General features: G+C 35.3%; 2 protein-coding genes across 8 annotated transcripts; one reads left to right on the top strand and one right to left on the bottom strand.

Moving 5' to 3' along the window:
• The first annotated feature begins 1,025 nt into the window (after nucleotides 1–1,025).
• On the top strand, nucleotides 1,026–5,657 carry LOC107606293 (protein phosphatase 2C 50). Of its 4 annotated transcripts, XM_088492588.1 has the most exons (6): nucleotides 1,236–1,350; nucleotides 1,525–1,592; nucleotides 1,932–3,250; nucleotides 3,340–3,657; nucleotides 3,750–3,855; nucleotides 4,875–5,657. In XM_088492588.1, the coding sequence occupies exons 3-6, from the start codon at nucleotides 2,351–2,353 to the stop codon at nucleotides 5,207–5,209; spliced, it is 1,659 nt and encodes a 552-aa protein (XP_088348714.1). In that variant the 5' UTR covers nucleotides 1,236–1,350; nucleotides 1,525–1,592; nucleotides 1,932–2,350; the 3' UTR covers nucleotides 5,210–5,657. The 4 variants fall into 4 exon arrangements, with proteins under 4 accessions (XP_016163821.1, XP_088348714.1, XP_020962241.1 ...); XM_016308335.3 differs by lacking the exon at nucleotides 1,525–1,592 and having other exon boundaries at nucleotides 1,026–1,350; XM_021106582.2 differs by lacking the exon at nucleotides 1,525–1,592 and having other exon boundaries at nucleotides 1,311–1,447.
• A 1,170-nt stretch (nucleotides 5,658–6,827) lies between these two features.
• APM1 (aminopeptidase M1) lies at nucleotides 6,828–13,203 on the bottom strand. Of its 4 annotated transcripts, XR_015892007.1 has the most exons (20): nucleotides 12,829–13,191; nucleotides 12,471–12,616; nucleotides 11,944–12,046; nucleotides 11,615–11,801; nucleotides 11,446–11,539; nucleotides 10,977–11,130; nucleotides 10,756–10,860; nucleotides 10,488–10,604; nucleotides 10,175–10,288; nucleotides 9,795–9,977; nucleotides 9,418–9,709; nucleotides 9,211–9,332; nucleotides 9,021–9,118; nucleotides 8,602–8,779; nucleotides 8,412–8,526; nucleotides 8,255–8,322; nucleotides 8,068–8,142; nucleotides 7,897–7,974; nucleotides 7,527–7,802; nucleotides 6,828–7,161 (listed from the first exon to the last, which is right to left on the bottom strand). XR_015892007.1 is itself a non-coding variant. In XM_088492586.1 (19 exons), exons 1-19 carry the CDS (start codon nucleotides 13,042–13,044, stop codon nucleotides 7,614–7,616), a joined length of 2,634 nt encoding a protein of 877 aa, XP_088348712.1. In that variant the 5' UTR covers nucleotides 13,045–13,203; the 3' UTR covers nucleotides 7,419–7,613. The 4 variants fall into 4 exon arrangements, 2 of the variants coding, with proteins under 2 accessions (XP_088348712.1, XP_088348713.1); XM_088492586.1 differs by lacking the exon at nucleotides 6,828–7,161 and having other exon boundaries at nucleotides 7,419–7,802; nucleotides 12,829–13,203; XR_015892008.1 differs by lacking the exons at nucleotides 6,828–7,161; nucleotides 8,255–8,322 and having other exon boundaries at nucleotides 7,419–7,802; nucleotides 8,068–8,172; nucleotides 8,388–8,526.
• Nucleotides 13,204–13,789: the final 586 nt, after the last annotated feature.

Here is a 13,789-nt window from a genome sequence, read left to right as displayed (position 1 = left end):
TTGGATTAAGAACTATCAAGAACGATAATCCTTTAAATTACACTGTGCATAGAAAGAACAGAAAGATGGATAAATAAGTAAGTCAACTTCTTTGAAAGAGAACTTCCATTTGTGTTAAGAGGTTCCATTGATGTCCATAAAAGAAGACCAAAATTAAGCAATAATGGAAGTGGCTCAATTATACATAAACTTCTAGGAATTTGTATATAACAAGAATAATGGTAAATTAACTGGTAGTACTAATATAGTACACATTATTTTTGAAGTGAGATTATACATTAATGAAACTATATAAAGTAGTAGTTTAGTAGAATAGCAAAAGATAACATAGCATGGTTATGGTTACATTAGACAATAACAATAAAAGTCAATGAGTTATATCTCAAATGACATAGTATTTTCATACTCAATTAAGAAGTTGCGGGTTCGAATCTTTTATCTTTGGCAAAAAAAGAAAAATATCTAAATTTTAGGGTTTGTTTGGGTGAGCTTTTAAGAAAAAATCTTTTTTCGAGTTATCTTTTTTTAAAAGATCTTATAGAGAAGTAAAAGTAATTTTATGTTTGGATATCTCATATAAAAAGGTTTTTTTATCAATCAATTATGTTTGGGTATAACAATATAAAAGTACTTTTTGTTTATTTATTACATGAAAAACATCTTTTTTTAAGAAAAAAAGATCTTTTAAAAAAAGATGTAAATTACAGCTTCTCAAAAAAAGATCTTTTTTTTATTTTACTAGTGTTTTTACTTTTACTACTAGAATTTTGTCAAACATGTTAAAAAATAAAAAAAGATCTTTTTTTCATTAAAAAAAGATCTTTTTTTAACAAAATAATGGCACCCAAACATGCACTTAGTCAATAAGTTATAGCTCAAATAACATAATCTTCCCATACTCAATTAAAAGATTGCGAGTTCGAGTCTCCTATCTCTGGTAAAAAAAAAAAAAAAAAGACAATAACAATACACACTATGATTCCGTTTGGAGCAAATAAAAATTGGTGAAGATTAGATTGGATGATGAAAAGTGGAGTGAATGGATGGATGGGTGGAGATGCTTTAATGTGCCCTTCAAGAATTGACATCTGTCCCTCTTTCTCTCTCCTTCAACTTCAAGCCTTCAACACACACTTCTTTTCTTTTCTTTTTTTTTTCTCTATTGCCTCGTTTCTCTTTTTCAAACCCTTTTTTTTTTTCTTTTCTCCCATTAAAAAGTTCCAATTTTTTTAAGCTGGGTCATTTTTTTTTTTTAATTTTGTTTTTCTTCTTCGTCTCTTTCTTCTAATCTTCTCCACTTCCTTTGTCGCGCTTCCAAGTCTCAACACCCCACTCACCCACTGCACGCAGGTAAGCTCATACTTTTATATCGTATTGGAAGAAATTATCATGGCTCAGCTTTGATTATCATTGAATGTTTATGATGAACAAAATCCAATTTTTTGAGGTAAAAACTAATTCTTTACTTTTTGGGGTTGTTGATGCCTTGTTACTTGTTCAATCCGTGGGTTTTGGGTGTGAAAGTGAGGAGTGAGTAGTAGATAAGGGAAAGAAGGAACAAGACCCTACACATACACGGTTGACAAAATTAGGTAGTGAATCCTGTTTTTTCTTCTGTCTATTCTCTTTTTCTTTCTTTCTACCCTTTCATTCATTTCACTTTGTAATTATTGTTATTAGAAGGGGCTGAGATGTGTTGCCTTAGATCCAGGCAACTCATAGTGTTATGTGGAAAAAAGGGTGCCATCTTTTTTGGCCATCCATGTGATTCTTGAGACTGTGCTTTTTTGCTGGGTTTCTTTCTCATGACTTTTTCCTCTCTTTCTTGTGCTTAGAGATAATGAGAGTTGGGGTAATTTCTATTTTTCTTCCACTTTCTTTTGGTGGGGTTTTATTTACTCTTTTTGAGCTCAATCTGTTTTCTTTTGCAGATAAAGTTTGGTTCTTTCAAGCTGTTTCTCTCCCTCACTAGAGTTGATTGGGGGGTTAGACCGAGAAGAATCCAGAGAAGGATATGATTATGTTTGAAAAGCGTGTAGTTTAGCTATTTTTGGTTAAAATTTCCACAAATGGAAGTTAGGATCCGTTGTTGTTGACCAGATCTGACTATTCCCCATTTCACTTTCACCACCTTTTAACTAGCCCATGCTTTGCACAGACTGAATTGCCTCCTTCCTTGGCCTTATAAGGCTTCTTAGACATGGAAAGTGATCTATTAAAGTCCACGCTTCACATTCCAAGATCATTTTCAATCAGTAAAGCTGGCAATCAATTAGTTGAAATATGAAGGGTTGTGTAGTATCAAAAGGGTGGGAGGGTAACTTTTCGTACTGCCTGGATAAGGATTCTGATGGAGGAGATGTCGACTACGGTTGCAGTGCCATTAACAGTAGGTAATTCGGTGTGTGATAAGCCAACCATAGCTACCCACATGGATGTATCTAGACTTAAGCTGATGACTGATACGGGGTTGTTAAGTAATTCTGTAACAGCGGTTTCTACTGAAACGTTTATAGGCTCTAATGAGGATCATAATGGTGGCAATCTTGAGGATGAAGTTGGTAGTACAACAGTCACACCATCAAAAAAGGGAAGTGAAGGAGAAATTCCTCTGGATGATATGATATCCCAGAATAAAAGCACTTTGGTTGGTGGTGATGAAGCTTCAACCCCAGAAATCGAGGAGGATGATACCTTATCATTGGAAGGTGATCCAATTATTGATAGCTCCTGTTCTCTTTCAGCAGCCAGTGAGAACAGTAGTATTTGTGGAGATGAGTTCATCAATTCGGAGGCCAATCCGGATTTAGGAACAAGAAGTTCCGTAGACATAGGGAAGAGCATGTGCACTGTTGATGCTGTTGCCAGGGCTGCTGATTTAGGGGAGTCCAATTATGAGGCAGATATTATGAGTGAACCCCTTAATGTAGCGGTGAGCCTTGAAGAGGCAGTAGTTGGATCTGTCACAAAGCCTACTACAGTTGTTCTTCATCAGCTACCTCTAGAAAAAGTGGTGGCTGGAACAGGTGGTCGAAGTGTTTTTGAATTGGACTGTACTCCGCTTTGGGGATTTATATCTTTGTGTGGAAAAAGACCCGAGATGGAAGACGCATTTGCAACAGTACCCCGATTCATGAAGATTCCTATTGAAATGCTAATTGGTGATAGGGTAATTGATGGACTGAATAAAAGTTTGAGTCAGCAAACAATTCATTTCTTTGGAGTCTATGATGGCCATGGTGGCTCTCAGGTAAAGTTATAATTTTTTTTTTCTTATGTCCAAAAATTTAGGGTTTTCTCTGGGGAACTCCACATTGAGAGCTTGCCTTTCTCGTTCAGGTGGCAAACTATTGTCGTGAGCGTATGCATTTGGCGTTGGCAGAGGAAATAGAATTAGTCAAGGAAGGTCTAATAGTTGGAAGTAGCAAGGATGATTGTCAAGACCAATGGAAAAAAGCTTTCACCAATTGCTTTTTGAAGGTTGATGCTGAAGTTGGGGGAAAAGTTAACAATGAACCTGTTGCACCGGAGACTGTCGGATCAACTGCAGTTGTTGCTGCTATCTGTTCATCTCATATCATTGTTTCAAACTGTGGTGATTCAAGAGCAGTCTTGTGCCGTGGCAAAGAGCCCATGGCTTTATCCGTTGACCATAAAGTAAGTTTCATCTATTGTATTCTTCTATCTCCTTTGACTTGTTGAGGTTTAAACTGACCTAAAGAAATTGATTTCTGTTTCTTTTGTGGTAGCCCAATCGAGATGATGAATATGCAAGAATTGAGGCAGCAGGAGGGAAGGTGATCCAGTGGAATGGTCATCGTGTATTTGGTGTCCTTGCAATGTCACGATCTATCGGTATGTCCTTAACCTTAACTGTACTTAATTTAGGCGTTTCTGTGAGCTTGGCTAATTATAGAAGGATATCCTTTTATCAATCCACTGTTAATTTCAGCATCTTTATTTATGTTATGAATGAAAAAGTGGTCAGCTAGTGAAATTGTGTCCATACACAGATAGTGAAATTGAATATAGGCTTTTAAATCAATGTGATGCATGTCATTTGGTTACACATGAATCATAATTCTTGTAAAGTTCCAATGGTGGTAAAGGTTTCCTTACATATGGAAGGTTAGTTACTTTTTTTTTTTTTTCGGTTGAGGCGACATAGCATAGGAGTAGGCTGGTAGGTTAGCTTTGATAGCATCTAAGAGTTTTTAAATTGGAATATTTATAAATAAAAATTTATTTTATGTTTGCATTTATTGCACTTATCCCATTGCAAAACATAGTATTGAGTTCATTTAATGCATGTGAAGTTCTTCTGCCATTATGTTGCAATATCCTAGGTTCATCCTAGAAACTACTTGAGTCTGTTTGGATGAGGGATGTTGAATGATATGAAGAGAGTGATTCGATGAGAGTTTAAAAATTTACGGAAAAATAGATAGTGTGAGGAACCTTCCCCTAAGACACCCCATTGAACTTGTTGCCATGATAGGCTGCCATGTAGGGAATTTGATTGTTCCTCCAAAACCTGTTAAATGCAGTTCTGAAGTTAGAGCCTACTGCCTCTCCTTTAGGCTGCGAACGAGAACACTTGTTCCCCCATTCTTTATATCTAGAGAAAAAAGGACGTATTCATTAGCTACGTTGCGTGCCAACTTATGGAAGCCACTGGTGATTTGATTGGTCTGTATATGGTCTTGGTTTCAAGGCCAGTTTGGAAGTCGGATTTCTCGATGATATTCTTTTCTGTCAGTAGTTTTGGAAGTTGGAAACTATGCTTGTAAACATCTATTTTCTGATTTTATGTTGACGAACTCTCTTTCCGGTTCATCTTATGTTGTTTGTGTGTCACGTGCTGCGATTTTCAGGTGATAGATATTTGAAGCCATGGATCATTCCGGAGCCGGAAGTTACGTTTCTTCCCCGGACGAAAGACGACGAATGCCTCATTCTGGCGAGTGATGGCCTGTGGGATGTCATGACGAATGAAGAGGTGTGCGACCTAGCTAGGAAGCGAATACTTCTCTGGCACAAGAAAAATGGCCTGACACTGCCACCAGAAAGGGGAGAGGGAGTTGATCCTGCAGCACAAGCGGCCGCAGAGTACCTATCGAGCCGCGCCTTACAGAAGGGAAGCAAAGATAACATCACAGTAATTGTGGTGGACTTAAAAGCTCAAAGAAAATTCAAGAGCAAGACATGACATCTTCTTTCAACCCCAAAACTTGGGTGTTTGAAGATGATCATTGTACTATATAGAAGAAAAGCTTAAACATAATCCAAAAATATATAATAGCTTTGCCCTTTAATTTTTTTTCCCCCTTATTATTTGGGCATCTTCTTGGATTTAAGCATAGAACTATGTACTATATACAGCATCCATTTCCCTGTCTCTTTCCCCTTAGAAAAACTGTCAACTGATCAAAAGAGTCTCCTTTTACAATTGTGCCACATTGGGGCTATGTAAATCTTAGCTGATTATTGTAGGAATAGGAGACAAATTCCAATGCCTTTTGACATATCCGTGTCAGCATATTGTATTCATTATTATGCCTCCGAGTGTGAAATGCTCGGTGAGATGTTTTACTGAATATTGTTTTAGTCTCTGTTGTTTATAAAGAAGAAAAAGTGGTAGCTAATTGGCATTGTGATTTTTTCATCTTGTTATCTATCTACTGTAATTTCTTTCCCCCTTTTTTTGGTCCCATAGAATTCAGGATTATGAAACCTACACAATAAAGTAATGTCGGTGGCACATTGATATCAATTGCTATGCCCCAATTCAGTGGTTGTACTGCAATAATGATGATGGCGAAAACCGACCGACAACCTACCTTGTGAAAATCCCCTAAAAAATATTAAGAGAGCCACTACCTCGGTATTATATTGTTCAATACGTTCGCGGATAATTTTACTAATTTCATCTGCACGAATAGTTACCATGAGTATTTCTTAATTTAATTCTAGAAGAGAAAAATGATGCCTGTACTCTAAATTTACTAAAGAAGAAGGACTAATGCGTTATTTTATATCTTTCATTTCCCCAAACATGCCAATATTAGCACTGATGGTACGTAAATGTAACTCGTTGTTCAAGCAACTATTCAGCGTTCTCAAATAAAGACGTTTTTAACGTCTTTTTATAAAAATATTTTTTAATAATTAAAATTTAACACATAAGAATTAAATCGTGTTATTTTTGTTAAAATTAGACTAGACAAATTGATTTGACAAAAAAATAGTAAATCAAATCTTGAACTGATTTAAATTAATATTATTTTTTGTTAAAAAATGACTACAATACCTTATTATAAAAAATGACTAAAATACTTCTATTATATATATTAATTTTGAGAATCCTAAATTTTAGTTCTTTAGGGTTAGGATTTAAAATTTTTGAAACATATATATATATAATATATATAATAAAAGTATTTTAATTATTTTCTATAATAGATATATTGTAATTATTTTTTATAAGAAAAATAATATTAATTTAGACTAATTCAAGATTTGATTCACCATTTTTTTCGATCAAATCAATTTGTCTAGTTTTAGATTAGCCTAATTTTGACAAAAATAACATAATTTAATCAATTATATATGTTAAATTTTAATTACTGAAATATTTTAAAAAAAGGACGTTTTATGTGTCTTTATATGAATGATTTTCAAATGTTAATTCGGAGAATCATGAAAGTTTAATTTGTAATCTGGTTAATAGTTCTACCTCCTAAGTTTATTTAAAGGTGAAAATTAAGTTACAGTTGATTTTATATTAAAAATTGGAATTAGCCATGAAAAATAAAACAAAAATCAACTTGGTGTTACGGGATTCTGAACCTGTGCATGTGGTTTTCCACTATGCATGAATTTCAGATATTTTATTGTTTTGACTAAAGCTTTGTTGTTGCTTCACGAAAGCAGGTAGCAAAGTTTCAAGATGCTTACACATCTGCGAATATAATTCTGCTGATTGAACCTAGTTTTTTTATGGTTGTGATTTGATGGCTCCAATAAATATCTCAACCTCGAAGTTCTTCTGATTCCGATTGCCGCGAGCAAAGACAAACGAAAAGGTCCTACGTGTCTGCCTGTATGTTGCGCTGTCATGTTTTTGCCTTCAATGAAAACTGGGAGACAATGACTTCTCAACTGTCCACGCAAAGGTTGTCGTTAAATTTTACCCCTTTCATCAAATTGCTTTACCCATAAAATCAAAATTCTAAATATTAATATTTCAAGCATTTGTTTTGTTTCTTGAAAAATAGCATCACATATATTTATATTTTAAAAACAAAATTATTTAACAAATGTTCTAGGAGGATAGAGTAGGGACACGGGAGCCGCAATTTTGTGATCACAGAATTCCAAAAAAAAAAAAAAAGGAAAAGAAAAGTACTTGGCAAGACTCCTTAAAGAAAACAGAAGACTAGTCTCATGCATTAATAACAAAGAAACTCCAAGAAAGTCCAACTTTTAAGTGTGAATAAGAAGACTCGAATATAGAACAACTTAACTTGTACACATGCTCTCAGCAGTAACACAAACATTGAGAAACTCTGAAACTTTTCAGAGAATGGAGGAAGCAGCAGTGAAGCTCACTGCTAGTATTTCCTATATGCCAACTCTTTGACAGCATCAGCAAGGTTTTTCTCGTCCTTAACACTCTCAACCCAGTTTGCATTGATGTTAACCCTCTCCAGGCTCTGCTTTAACGTCCTAGCAATTGGCTTTGTACCACCATGGCTAGCAAAGAAATCCTCTACTTCCTTCGCTTTCTCAACGGAAGCAAACTGCACCCATGATCAACGAAATGATCCAATTACTAAATATGCAAGAAAATCAATAAAACAAAGAAAGCATTATAGAGGGACACAGCAAACAAACCGGTGAGACAACTGCACTGACAAACCGAGTTATCAAAAATCCAGAGCCATATGTCTCTAATATGCGTTTCCAGTTTTCCTGTATAGGAAAATTGTTAAGACGATGAATGTTAAATCCAAGGTTTGATCTACCTACAATTCCAAAACCTATTGGTTGTGATGTGTTCCTTACCTTAAGCCATTCCCAGGCTACCTCTCGTCCTTCCGGACTAGTAGGAAGCCCCATAATCACGTCCTGGCTACGGACCTGACCAGATAAACCAACATATCAATCAATCTCCAGTATTTATATATAACCATTTACCTGGTTTTTAATGTATGAGTTGACATGAACTGACTTAATATTTGCAATTAGATACCTCAGGAGTCAGCATGAAGTTAAGAACTTCAAGAACTAGATCCGGATCAGGTGTATCAGACAAGGAGCCTACAAACACATTCAAGATATTGGTATGCTTTGACTCAGAAAAGTAATGTTATGCTAATTCTCACTCATAGATGATGTATTATTATTACCCAGAATGCGTATTTTCTCTTGACTTAAGTCAGTTTCTCTATATACTTTCAGAAGGGATTCATAACCCGATCGGTTGGTTTTGCTTGCCTGTTGCATTACTGCCACATATGTTGCCTGCCAACAATTTTACAATAATCATCAACAGAAGTCCGTTAAGGGTTTCAGAATTCCAATGAAACTGCAGCTAACCTTTCTTATATCAGGTGGACAAAGTGGTGTATTTCTGTCATTCAAGAATGCCTGAAAACGCTTGTTTGCTTCTTCTAGAGTCAGATCATGTCCAAACTGAGCTAAAGCAGTCAAAATTTCTCCTCTCAACATTGCATCGAGATGACTTTCTCCTGGTTTAGGTTCCCAACCAAGCCTCCTGCAGGGACAATATACAAGAGGGTTAAGAAGTTTAAATCTGAAACACAAGATAGAAAAACTAGTTATCAACGGACAAAGTTAATATTGACTATGTAAACAGACAAGCTGAACCTCTTTTAGGCTATCCACACTACCACAAGCAACATTACCATTATACAAGCATAACCTCTATCTAGCAAACACTACTAATATATTTTAATTAATTGAAACAAAATATTCCAGGATCTATGTCAACTTACTCCGCAGTGTATTGGAAAAGGTTGATAAAGAATTGCTTGAAATAATCTACCAAGTCTGGTACTGCATCAGCTGCAATCCTTCTGACTTTATAGCTAACCTGCACAAATTAAAGAATTGGAATTAGATTATAAAATAAAATAAAAATAAATTTTTAAGTAAGAAAACGCAAGACTAGGTAGATAACATTACAGAAATCAGGTTTGACAGCACAATATATTCAACTTCCCCTCTGTAAGCTCCCATCAAGTTTATCAGCGATGTCAATGATTCTTGGCGAGCCATACAAAGTGCAAATAAATCATCCAAAATTCCTGACACAGTAAATTACTCACAGGTTAAGTATCTTTTCCTTTTCTACCATAAAAAATAAATTGCCTTGGATAATTTCTAATTTACCATGTCGGTCTGCTGTAGATAATAACTGTTTATCTATGGCATATCTAAGTCTAGCCGCAAGAGGCTCGTCATATTTCACCCTATAGAAACCTGTCTGATCCACATTAACTTTAATCCAAGAATTTGCAACTTGATCTCCAGCAATCTGTGAACCCACTAACTCCTTAATGTCAAGTGCTTCAGATTTTGCTTGCAACAGGAAATTCTTGCGAACATCATATGAGCCAAAGCATAGTGTTACTGGAACAACCCACTGTCCTTCTCCGTTGGCACCACTTGACAAGAATTGCGACTACCAATTAAATGCAAAGCTAGGTCACAACACATGTAATGGATTTTTCACGCTGCAAGTAATCGTAATCAAGAACTCAAGAAACCTGATTAAACTCCAGTTTCTGATCATTGACTTTAACTGATACAACAGGATATCCCTGCTGCTTTGTCCACGAGCTCATTAACTTGTTGACAGGTTCGCCAGATCCCTCCTCAAGTGCATTCCATAGATCCACAGTTTTGGCATTTGAATAAGCATGCTTTTTAATATACGAAGCTAAAGACCTCTGGTTACATGAATAAGTGATATATAAAAGCAATTTGAGTAACTTCATATAAAAATAATAGAAACATACATTTCACTAATTTCGCATATATAGTATACTTGTAAGAATTTATAGTATGCATATGGTCTGTCTTATGGAATAAGAATACTGATTTATTGCATTCAAACTATAGCCTTTTGTGGAATGAGAATAGTGACCTGAAAGCTTTCAGCACCAAGATAGCTTTGCAGCATCCTAATTACAGATGCACCTTTTCTATAACTTATTGAATCAAATATTTCATCAATCTCGCCAGCATGATTTACTTCTACCTGCAAATAAAATTTATATAAAACTCGTAAGACAAACTATAAACTTGTTAACCAAGGATTACCCAAAACTTCTTTTTAGATTGATACAACACACAATACAAAGAATTACGCTGCATGTAATTAGTCCGTGTATAAAAATCCAATGCAAGATAAACTTAACCACATTAAAGAAAGGCTGACAGATTAAATGATACAATACCTCAATTGGGTGGGATTCCGCAAGCCCATCCAACCTGAGACCCTCAGTAGATTCATTTACGAATTGAGACCATATTTTCCAGTCAGGAAACAAGCTATCAGTTGCTAAATAGCTAACCTGGTCACACCCAAAAAAGGGGGGGGGGGGGGAGAGAGATTAGTTAACTTATAAAATTAAAGAAACAAAAAAAGAAATGAAAACAAAGAAAATTGACAAGCAGACTCTGCAATGACAACAATATATGGATCTATGACACAACACAACTTACCCATGTTGCAAACCCCTCATTCAGCCATAGATCCGTCCACCACTCCATTGTAACAAGATTACCGAACCACTGGTGAGCCAGTTCATGGCCAACAACAGTCGCAACCTTAATGGCAACCAAAAAGATAAGTTTTCCTCGAGTTGCAAACAATGTCATTTTACATAGAGCAAAAGAAACTCAAGTTGTCAAGGTTATAGCATCATTATGAATAGGATGATTACCCTCTGCTTGTTAACAGCAGCAGAATGCTGCTCATCAAAAAGCAAAGCAGTTTCGCGATATGTAACCAAACCATAATTTTCCATGGCTCCAGCAGCAAAATCAGGGATTGCAATCATATCCATTTTTGGTAGAGGGTAGGGTGTGGCAAAATACCTGTTGAATTATCAGAGTTAGTTGACTATTGAATAAAAAATGATGCCAACATGCCCACAACAGCAGTCAAGCAAATGGACTGACATGGAAACAAACTTAGCATATTATACACTTATGTTGCCCATTCTAAAAATGATACAAGCAGGATGACCATGCTTTGCATGAAGAACACAACAACATAAATTCTTAAAAACAGTTGCATGTTTTGCACCTACAAGGTGAATTACTGGAATTTGAAAGAAATTGAATTCCGAATCATTTCTGATAACATTCCCATCTAAGAAACAAATGATTTAACGGTTCCACACTACTTACTCCTTGTATAGTTCCAAAGTTCTCGTAGCAACATGTAATGCAAATTTCCCTTGGTTTGCCTTGCCAACTTGACAATATACTCGAACTTTGACCCCTGTCAAAATGGTAGATTTCATTAAGAATAGAGAAGTCAGGGCTAACAACACCTGGGAAAAAAAAAAAGTTTTACCATCGGATGTATGATCTTCCACATAATCAAATAAACCAACAACAACTGCAACCAAATATGTAGACATGATTGGAGATTCCTGATATGAAACTGTTTTCAGACTTCCATCTACTTTTTCTTCCACAACAGGCATGTTAGACAGAGCAACAAGCTCAGAAGGCACATCCAAAGTGATCTTGAAAGTAGCCTGCAAAATCAAACATCTATGATGGAACACAGGCCAACTTCGAAAGCACACCTCAGTGTGTTGTTGCAACAATAAAATATTCTACCCTTATGAGTGCTTAGACGAAAGGTCAATTTAAGGGAGAAGATGTGCAAAGTAGGACCTTGCATGCAGGTTCATCCCAGCAAGGAAAGCATCGCCTGGCATCAGCTGGTTCAAACTGTGTGACTGCCATGTTCTTCTTCTCACCATTATGCTCATAGGTACTGCATGCATGAAAAAATAACCATAACAAATAATCATAAAAAAGAAATGAGCAATGATACATGACCAACAAAATTTATCATTTTTTTCCAACACTTGATCAACACTCTAAACACTAAGTACTAAATTCTAATTCCTAAACTCTGAACCTAAATCCTAATAGTATAAAAACAAGGTGTTGGTCTAAAGTGTTGACTAATATTGATAGAAAGTGTTCCTCTAACATTTCTCTGAAAAATATCAGGAAAACAGGACATTGACTTAAACAACGTTGCTTGTTACTACCAAGTAAGGTCATGAAACGATCAATTTCAATTTAGTCAGTGATCAAAATGCATGCAACTTAAGCATAATTCAAGTTGAATTTTTCACCCTTTGGAAACCCATGAAAAACGAAGAAAACCTAACAAGAAACAACGCACATACCTTCTGTAAAACCCTTTCATTCTATCATTCAAGGTTCCTTCAAATTGAATGGCCAACACACCCAACCCAATCGGAACCGCCTCTGCAAACTCCAGCACCAAAATCTCATCATTTTCGAACAACTCAACTCTCGAAGGCTTGATCACCTGCATACACATCCAATTTTTTTCTACATGATCAACACACTAAAATATCAGAATGAATACGAGAGTTGCGTATTTATCAACTTAAAATGCGGCAAAGGAATGAGTTTAATTATAACAAACAGGTGGTAGGCATAATCGAGAACATAACAAGAGTTGACCATTTGTTTCGTTAGTCGGGGAAAACAAGGAGAGTTAAAGAGAGATTTAAGAACCTTCGAAGAGTCACGGTGCATGAACGAAACTGAACCGTCAGCGACGGTGAGCTCGGCGGCATTGAGAACGATGAAAGAGGTGGCGGCGACGATGTCAAGGTCGACGGCAACAGAACCAGCAAAACGACAGGAAGTGAGGTCCGGTTTGAGTCTTATGTCGTAGCGTTTTGGAATGGCGAATTTGGGAAGACGAGGTTGGCCTTTGAACTGATCCATCTTCTTCTTCTTCTTCTTCTTCTCTTGCTCTGTTTCACTCTCAGATTCGGCTTCTAACTTGTGAGTGACACTTCCACTGTGAAGTGGAATGTCTATTTATACAGATGGCTTCTTCTATTGAACTTCGCTTAAACACGACGTCGTGTTGCCTTCTCTAAACGCCACCTTGCCTTCTATTTATCTCAGGATTTAAAAAAAAAAAATTCTATATTATACTTTTTAAACAAAAATAAAAATAAAATTTATATTATATATTTTTTTAATCGGGAAAAAAAAATAGCACAAATTTGTAAAATTTTAACTGAGACTATTATTTACGTGTCATCTCAATCCTTTTCCTCTATCCCTGTGTCTATCTATCTGTCTATCCATCAATACAGTTTTGAATACCTCCAAGTCTTTTCAAGTAATTGGTGTCAATTATTAAAAACAATTATTTAATAATTTAATGAGTAATAAATAAAATAATATGATTAATACATGAATAATAGATAATAAATTTAAATATTTCACTTATGATAACAATTAAATAATTAGGTCTATATTATACTTAATAGCACAAATTTTGCAGTAAGTTATCATGTATCATCTGAAATTCTAAATTCTTTATTATTTTTTCTCTATTCACACGTCTATCTATCTATTTATTAGTGTTAAATTGGTACAATACACAAATTTATATTTTAATTTGATATAATAAACTGAAAATAATATTTTTTAACTATAATTTTTTTAATTTTAGTAT

The sequence above is a fragment of the Arachis ipaensis genome, chromosome B7 (genome assembly GCF_059453495.1).
Source record: "Arachis ipaensis isolate K30076 ecotype BB chromosome B7, ASM5945349v1, whole genome shotgun sequence".
Classification (NCBI taxonomy): Eukaryota; Viridiplantae; Streptophyta; class Magnoliopsida; order Fabales; family Fabaceae; genus Arachis; species Arachis ipaensis.
The sequence above is the reverse complement of the archived record's forward strand: the minus strand, read 5'-3'. Positions and strand labels throughout refer to the sequence as shown.